The sequence below is a fragment of the Ovis canadensis genome, chromosome 2, assembly GCF_042477335.2.
Source record: "Ovis canadensis isolate MfBH-ARS-UI-01 breed Bighorn chromosome 2, ARS-UI_OviCan_v2, whole genome shotgun sequence".
Lineage (NCBI taxonomy): Eukaryota > Metazoa > Chordata > Mammalia > Artiodactyla > Bovidae > Ovis > Ovis canadensis.
In genome coordinates, this window is record NC_091246.1 from 51,776,681 (window position 1) to 51,785,176 (window position 8,496).

The following is an 8,496-nucleotide window of genomic DNA, read 5'->3' on the forward strand; positions in this document are numbered from 1 at the left end:
TGGCATCTGGTCCCACCACTTCATGTCAAATAGATGGGGAAACAATGAAAACAGTGAACTGAAGTCAGATTTTATTTTGGGGGGGGGGCTCCAAAATCACTGCAGATGGTGACTACAGCCATGAAATTAAAAGACGCTTACTCCTTGGAAGGAAAGTTATGACCAACCTAGATAGCATATTCAAAACCAGAGATATTACTTTGCCAACAAAGGTCCTTCTAGTCAAGGCTGTGGTTTTTCCAGTGATCATGTATGGATGTGAGAGCTGGACTGAAGAAAGCTGAGCGCCAAAGAATTGATGCTTTTGAACTGTGGTGTTGGAGAAGACTCTTGAGAGTCCCTTGGACTGCAAGGAGATCCAACCAGTCCATCCTAAAGGAGATCAGTCCTGGGTGTTCACTGGAAGGACTGATGCTGAGGCTGAAACTCCAATACTTTGGCCACCTCATGCAGAGTTGACTCATTGGAAAAGACTCTGATGCCGGGAGGGATTGGGGGCAGGAGAAGGGGACGACAGAGGATGAGATGTCTGGATGGCATCACTGACTTCATGCACATGAGTTTGGGTGAACTCTGGGAGTTGGTAATGGACAGGGAGGCCTGGTGTGCTGCGATTCATGGGGTCACAAAGTCAAACATGACTGAGCAACTGAACTGAAGGTGGCTTGGACAAGTTCTAGGAATTCAAATGCTCGGGGCTGAGGATGGGGGTTGGAAGCAGAACCTGGAGTCACTAGAGGCCCTGGCTTAGGAAACCCAAGCAGATGCTTTTGTCAGTTTCTCCCAGTTACATGCCCAGACATCTCCGAGAATTATTTAATAGAATTACACACTTGGGGCTGGGATGCTTCCACCACACAAGTGCAGCACATCTGTTAGTACCAGTCTTCCCTCTGCAGAATGGGTACAGATCAGACTTTTTCCTCTGGCTCCCACCCTGTGGGTCCAATCAAGCCAGGGTGCGTCTGACAGAAGCCCAGGGCCACTTGCTTTCTGGTCCACAGAGTCCCCGTGTGGCTACAGCTTGAGTTCACTGGGCATCGGCTCCCCTCGCAGGCCAGCCAGCAGGTTGTCAGCTGCCAAGACAGACATGATGTTTCGGGTCCTGTGGGTGGCACTGCCAATGTGGGGCAGGATCACTGGAAAGGAGAGGAAGGGCAGGAAATGAGAAGGGTGGTTCAAGAGCCTTACCTCGGGCTAGAGTTTGCCAGGAAAAAGAATAAGGAGAACCCCCCTCACTTCTTGATTTGCCTTCCCTCCTGTCTCAAAGCACTCCTCTCCTCGGGGCCACCAAACCCAGGCTCAAGGGTGACAAATATGCATCCTGAGCATGAGGGTCAGGGCCAGAAGGGGTCCCCAGAGCCTCCCTAGACCCACCCTTCAGATACCAGACAGTGACAGGTGCCAGTTTACCAGCTTGTCCACACCATGGGCCCCCCCTGAAGGCCCCAGGCCTCTGAAATAACTTCTCCCGAAATAACAGATGAGAGGCTGGACAGCACAGTGCCCTCTGACCCCACTGCAGGGCAAGTGGGGTCAACGGTCCCCAGAGAGTGCCTTCTGAAAGCAGTCCCAGGGCACTGCGCTGAGTGCCAGGCCTCAGGAATGGGACAGTTTCCCAGCTCTGGGCAACAGCCTGGCCGTCACAGCCCGGGCTCCCTTCACACAGGCACAGGGTGGGAATGGTAGTGCCTCCAAGGGCTGTGGCAACAGCAGCATTCAAGGGGGGAAGGCAGCTGCAGGCCTTCTCTGTGCTTTTCCATTCCAGAGGGCAAGCAAAGGGCAGGACTGGCCCAGACGGCCTACGGCCCTAACAGTTACGTGTTAGTCTGGAGACGGAAACCAAACCAGCTACCTGAATAGACAGAACGTAATATACAGAATTGTCAACTCAGCACAGAATTGTTAACTAACTGAGGAAGCTAAAGAGGAACTCTTAAGTGGTTCTCACTGCTCCCGGGCTGCGTAACCGCCACGGGCAAGATGTTAGACACATGTTGTCAGGCCCCACCCGAGACGTCCTGGGCGGATGCCCATGGGGGCCCGGCACCATGCATTTGGTCAGTCCCTCCAGGTGACCGATAGCAGAACCACTGCACTAAGGTATCACAGGGGTAGCAATGTCAAACCTCCCCTGGGGCTAGGGGATGGGGGAGAGGAATGAAGTCAAGTGAAGTGAAAGTCATTCAGTCGTGTCCGACTCGACTCTGCGACCCCATGGATTATACAGTCCATGGAATTCTCCAGGCCAGAATCCTGGAGTGGGTACCCTTTAACTTCTCTGGGGGATCTTCCCAACCCAGGTCTCCAGCATTGCAGGAGGATTCTTTACTAGCTGAGCCAAAAAGGAAGCCCAACAATACTGGAGTAGATAGCCTATCCCTTTCTCCAGTGGATCTTCCCAACCCAGGAATCAAACTGGGGTCTCCTGCATCGCAGGTGGATTCTTTACCCACTGAGCTAGAGAGCTTGGGGTGGTTAAAACTCAGCAGACTGAGGGAGGGCCTCTGGAGCTTGCCTCCTACCTCTGATAGCTGTGGCTTGTGGCTTGGAGGGGCACGGTGCCTAAGCCAAGTGTGGGAGAACTGCCACTTGGCTTCATCACCCGCAGTGGGAAGAGCCACCGCCGGGAGAAGTGTTTCTTACAAAGGGCGGTTCTTACCACAGTTCTTCAGGGTCAGGAGAGGGTGGTCAGTAGGCAGTGGTTCTGGGGTCGTCACGTCCAGACCAGCAGCTGCAATCTGACCGCTGGCCAGGGCCTGGTACAGGTCGTCCTGGTCTACCACTTCTCCCCTGGGAATGACAGGGGGTGTCGTGAAGCACTAGTAATAACTAAGAAGGGATTGGAGTGGCTGGGAGGGAAGGTCTGCTCCCGTGACATGTTCAGTGGACTAGAGGCACCCTGCAGACATTTTTGAGGACCCAAGACAACCTGGGTTTTGGGTCTGTCTTCCCAGAAGTGTGAGTTCAAGCTCACTGACTCACAGAAACAAACCCAGGCTCAGGGCCATGAAGGCTGGCCTCTAACAGGCTATAAAGACTGTCAAGTCCAACCGTTTGTGGTTAGAGGAACAAAGTTACCTAATTTGCTGCCATGGTGCCTTCACTTCCTGAGCAAGGTCAAGGTACTGCTGGGAGCCAGACCAGGCCCTGCTCTGAGCAGCTGGGACGTGCTCTGGGGCCCTTACTGTCCTGAGTTGAGCGGTTGGTTGGTTTATGGAGGGCATAGACTCAGCCTGAGTCTCATCGACAGCCTGTGGGGATCACAACAGCAGGGGCAGCCCCGCTCCAGGCTCGCCCAGTGACCCAGGATACCTGCTGATGTTGACAAACACAGCTGTTTTCTTCATCCACTGGAAGAAGTCCTTGTTGCACAGCCCCCTGGTCGCCGGTGTTAAGGAGCAGGCCACAACGATGAAATCGGACTCGGCAGCCAGCTCGGGGGTGGACACTGGGGGAGCGCAGGGCTCCGTCAGGTGCTGTGTCCCGGGTTAAGGACAGCAAGAGGGTGGGAGACCTGACCCCTCCCGCCCCCCTCCCATAACAGAAACTCCCAAGATGCTTCCTGAAGGCGGCGCCCCACCTGGACAGCTCTGATAACTGCACAGTCGATAGCCACTGACGGGATCCTGGTGTGCTATATCCTTCAGTCAGCCCCCTGCTCTAAAGGTGGGGAAACTGAGACCAGAGAGGAGCAGAAGCTTATTCGGGGTCACACAGCGGGGATCTAGGCCACACTGCTTTCACTCTTTCAAGGCCCAATGTGCCAACAGGGTGGAGTGGCTGAAATCCAGCTTGCCATCTGCTCACCAAGATATGCACCTGCCAGGGGACTGGATTCACCCAGAGGCAAGGCTGAGAGTCAGCGCTCACCAGTTTATGATGGAAACTGAGCGAAAGTTCCCAGCACTTCCTTACATGTATCATCCTTACATGTACAATTCGTTACACGTTATCACCACCCCTACTGCTGTGTGTGTACAAAGACAACAGTGAGAAGGGACCCTACAGGACAGGAGACCCGAGTCTCTCTGATACTGAGGGGACTCGGTGTCGCCTGGCTGGGTCCCTGCGCTGCCCTAATAGGCCTCTGCATGCAGGGCAGGGAAGTCAGATAAAGCCCAGGGGACATCACAGGCCTGTGGAGCTCCTGCATTCTACCCCAAAGTGCTGCCATTACAGCAAATACAGAGAACCACCTGGCCAAGCAGAAGGGGCCCCTGCGGAAATCCAGCTTTTACTTACCAAACTCTGCCTGGAATTCTGCTGCTTCCTGAGGCCTGGGCTGGCGCCCTGTGTATAGAAATCTCTGGACACCAAATGGTTTCAGACGCCGAGCTATGGCCTGGCCTGGTGGCAAGGAGTCAAGAGTCAGCACTTGTTCCCAAGCCCTCAGAGGGCAAGGGCGGGAACAGCGCCCAGCAGCTCCAGGGAGAGGGAGCCCCTGGGGGAAGAGCTGGGGGGCAAAGTCCTTTCCTACGTTAACTAATCCTGCCACAGTGCACCCAGCCCCCACCACCCCACACTGCCCTCAGCTCAGGGGTCCATCCTTCAGAGACCACAGCTCCTGTGTGGCTGGGACTGGCCTGGGCTGTCCTCACGTGGTCTGGCCATCTTGAGGGCCATTTCTAACCTTCCCCGAGCACTGGATGGACCTGGCAGCCCAAGAAAGGCCTGACCACATGGTCCCCTGCCTCCTCTGGACGCTCTGCTTGTTAATGCAGCCACAGACCCCAAATGACTCTGATGGCACTGCCAACTCACCCCACCTCTAACACCTTTCCACATACGCTGCTGCCAAGATGGGCTTGGACAGCTGTGTTTTCTGACTCAGAACATGCCCCCAAGCTGCTGGATTCCTCCAAGCAACTCTCTAGTGTGGGAGGCAGGGCTGCCAGCTAGCCAGACAAGTTATGCCCACTTCCTACCCTCAGCCTCGCCTCTGCTCCAGGCAGGATGCCGGACTTCTCCAGTGCTGGGGCCACTGGAAGAAAAATAGCTCTGCCCTGCCTCAGAATCACAGGTAAGCTCTGTCCACTGGACCCTCTGGTTTCTGTGTTAAGGCTTCAGGAGTCAAATGCCTTCTAGAAACCAGGCCTCAGGGAGCAGGGCTCCCCAACCCCTCAGCCATCACAGCTTCATCTGCTCTGTACGGAGCTATAATCATAAAGAACCCCGGCTCTTACATCTATCACCTAGTGACTTCTTAAGGAACTCATTTTATGTTTTGGCCTATCTTTTACAATGCTATGTCTTCTCGCTGGAGATATCCCTACTGCACACAGGTATGGCAACCCTTCCCAAAGAAAGTCTGTCAACATCCAGACACAGGGTGCTGGAGATTCTAACCAAGACATGTGAGCCAGGAAGCCAAATGGGTAGACGGAGCCTCACCTATGCGCCCCAGGCCAACGATGCCGACGGTGCTCTGTGAGAGGCCGTGGCCACACATCCACAGGGGTTTCCATGAGGTCCAGCCACCGCTGCAGGGAGGGAGGAGGGGCAGGTGAGCGGCCCTGGCTTTGGGCAAAGATGAGGGCTGCTGCACAGACCCCACACTCCCAGGCATGGGCTGTGGTCCAAGGGACAGGCCCCACCCTTCAGTTAAGGATGGAGGGGACCACAAGTTACACCTACAGCCACTCAGTACTGCGGATAAGCAGCGGGAATGACTCTTTTAAAGCAATCGGGGACACAGAATCTGAGGGCTGGAAAGCTTCTTAGAGGTTCTCCTCCCTTTCTGCAGACAGGGACGCTGAGATCAGAAAGGGCGACGTATAAGGTCACACAGCCAGGGCAGAGCAGCAGGTTGCAAATCTGGAATGTGGGATTCCAAAACCAATGTTCTTAGTGCTCCAGGGGAAACACAGGCCCACCCCTGTTGCCCCGGACAGACGGGGGAATGCAGCCTATCTTGAGTCAACCCCGATGAAGGGGCCAACTCCCTGGACAGGAGGGTGGGAGGGACACTCAGCACTGTGTCTACTCAGTCCCACGCAGCCTCGCCCCTGCCATATCCCACCACGAAGCCCCTCTCCTGGTCCACATTCTGATCACCTGCATCCGCATGCCTCCTGGGCTTTGCTCGGGTCAGTCCCCCCTACCTTGAGTGCTTTCCCCGATTCGGGATGTACAGCCCCATCTCAATCTGAAACTCCCAGGTCAAATGTTTTAAATTTTCAGATTTTAGAAAGGGGGTAAAGTATATATGCTGTATTCTGCATAACACACTTGACAACATCTGGGGTGGCACCTGTATCAAACACGTCAGTGTATCTGCAGCAACATGAAACAGCCTTCAGTCTTCAGAGCCTTCTGGATCCACATAAGGGTGGACAGGGCCCTCTGAGGATGCCCACCAGCTACTCCTGCAGAGACTTCCCTGGTCCACACTGCACCCCACAATTTCCCTTCACGCCCTGTTTGTTTCAGCTCTGCAGTGCACTTTAGTATCTTGCCTGAGTCTGTCTCCCTCATTAGCTGGGGATCACCCCTGGGCCAGGGGCAGCACTGAGTGCGCAAGTGCAGAGCAGAGCCAACTTCCCCGCTGGGCATTCACTCACTTCTTCACCTCCGCGATGGCCTCCGGCAACCGGCGACAAGTGGTAAGCAGCAGGGAGACGGCGAGCTCGGCCGTGGCGTCTGTCAGGACACCCGGAGTGTAGCCCACGCGGATCCCACTATGAACCAAAGAGCTGGTGGTCAATGGCTTCAAGCACCTTCCCAGTTTCTACTGCTGGGACACTGCTGTGATGCAGCTTTGCTCCTTCTGCGCTGCCTGTTGGGAAGCTCAGAGCTGTAGTGGGCTCCCAGGATTGGCCAGCCCTCAGTCCCCTCTTGACCATCTCCCGTTTTGAGAAGGATATAAGATGGAAGAACAAGCTCCAATGTGTGGAGCTCCAGTAACTGATTACTTAATTTTTCTGAATTTCCTCATCTGAAGAGAGAAATAATAATTCTTGCCTTTTCTACTTGAAGGGGTTGATGTGAGGGTCAAAAAAAAAAAGAATGAATGAGAAAGGATATTACCTGGACATTGTTAGCCACTGTTTCTGACTGCTCAGACTTATCTTAACTGACCTGTGCACACATGGGCAGATTTTATCATTGGCTACCTTACATTTTCACCAAATGGTCAAGAGATATGAAGGAAAAACAAATAGATACTCAGCTCCTCTTTTTCCCTCTCTGGTAGTCACCCTTTATTCCAGAGCCCAAGTTGCACTTACCGCTTCTTGATTTCATCCAGAGCCAAGTGGTCGACACCCACAGACATTGTGCTAATGACTTTGAGATTAGCTCCTATTGGGCAGAAAAAGCATTATTTGTATCTTTCCTCAAGGGATTCAAGGCCTTCCCACATATATAGATGGGTCTGGAAAAGGGAGGGCCCTGCTAAAGGTCATAAACCAAGCCTGAACAGAGCTGGAAAAGGGCCCAGGGCCCTGGCTCTCCTCCACACCATGGTCTTTGCCCTCTTAAGGTCTCCCTCCGGGGACTCACAGCCAGCAAAGAGGGGCACAGTGTGTGCCACATGGAGCTGTGGCCTAGGACCACAGTGAATGCCCTCAGAGCTCGCTGAAGTCACTAAAGACCTGCTTGGAAAGCAGCAGCAGCAGGCCAAGACACCCCGGGAGCCCTCCCCAGGCCTGCACAGCACACACACCTGCAGCGTCCAAGAGCTTCTTGTCTATGCGGTCCGAGAGGAGGCAGAGCAGGCCATGGGCCCCAGCCATTCTCTGTTCCAGGTCCTCTCTGGGAATGGGCTCATCAGAATCCCACTGCTCCACCTCACAGCTGAAGACAAAGGGAAGACCACTCAGAAGTGGGCAAGCCCCTCAGGTGCCCACAGGCCCCCAAAGCTCTCCGGCCACATCCACCGACCCTGTCAGAGTGGAAAACATTGTTTTCTGCTTGCTCTGGCCTCAAGCTGCCTGGGGCTGGCTGAGGGGAGTCAAGATTAGGTGGGGGCAGCCTCAGAATTGTTCTGAGGGTGGCTGAAGGGTGAAGGCTGTCACAGAGCAGAGCTCTCCAGTAAGGACTGAAAAGGGCCTAAGCTGAAAGGAGAAAGTCACGGGGACCATTCTCAGCTCAACACAAGAAGAGATTTCTTTACCCCCACAGGAGGCCTCACAGGCTGCGAGCTCCCGGGCCAGGCTGCCTATTGAGAAGGCCAGGAGGGGGCTCCTGGCAGCAGCCGGGCTTGGACCCCTTGTCTGGTTGTGCATCTTCTCCTGTGAGTCCGTGAAAGGAGTAACCCTTGTTCTTGACTTTGTACATGTGCTGTGCTCTGCTTAGTCGCTCAATCGTGTCTGACTCTTTGCGACCCCAGGGACTGTAGCCCACCAGGCTCTTCTGTCCATGGGGATTCTCCACACAAGAATACTGGAGTGGGTTGCCATGCCCTCCTCCACGGGATCTTCCCAACCCAGAGATCGAACCCAGGTCTCGCGCATCGCAGGTGGATTGTTTACCATCTGAGCCATGGACAAGACC

The 8,496-nt window shown here is 54.5% G+C and overlaps 1 protein-coding gene across 3 annotated transcripts in view; it reads right to left on the minus strand.

Moving 5' to 3' along the window:
* Window positions 1–49: 49 nt before the first annotated feature.
* GRHPR (glyoxylate and hydroxypyruvate reductase) overlaps window positions 50–8,496 on the minus strand; it is a 62,997-nt gene continuing 54,550 nt past the window's right edge. For 2 of the 3 annotated variants that reach the window (XM_069576150.1, XM_069576152.1), the window contains 8 exons: window positions 7,667–7,797; window positions 7,230–7,302; window positions 6,564–6,680; window positions 5,395–5,483; window positions 4,246–4,350; window positions 3,316–3,451; window positions 2,663–2,793; window positions 50–1,139 (listed from right to left, as the gene is read on the minus strand). In XM_069576150.1, coding sequence (XP_069432251.1) covers window positions 1,018–1,139; window positions 2,663–2,793; window positions 3,316–3,451; window positions 4,246–4,350; window positions 5,395–5,483; window positions 6,564–6,680; window positions 7,230–7,302; window positions 7,667–7,797 — 904 coding nt within the window. In that variant the 3' untranslated portion in view covers window positions 50–1,017. Of the gene's footprint in view, window positions 1,140–2,662; window positions 2,794–3,315; window positions 3,452–4,245; window positions 4,351–5,394; window positions 5,484–6,563; window positions 6,681–7,229; window positions 7,303–7,666; window positions 7,886–8,496 lie in introns of all 3 variants that reach the window. The other variant, XM_069576151.1, reaches the window with a different exon arrangement.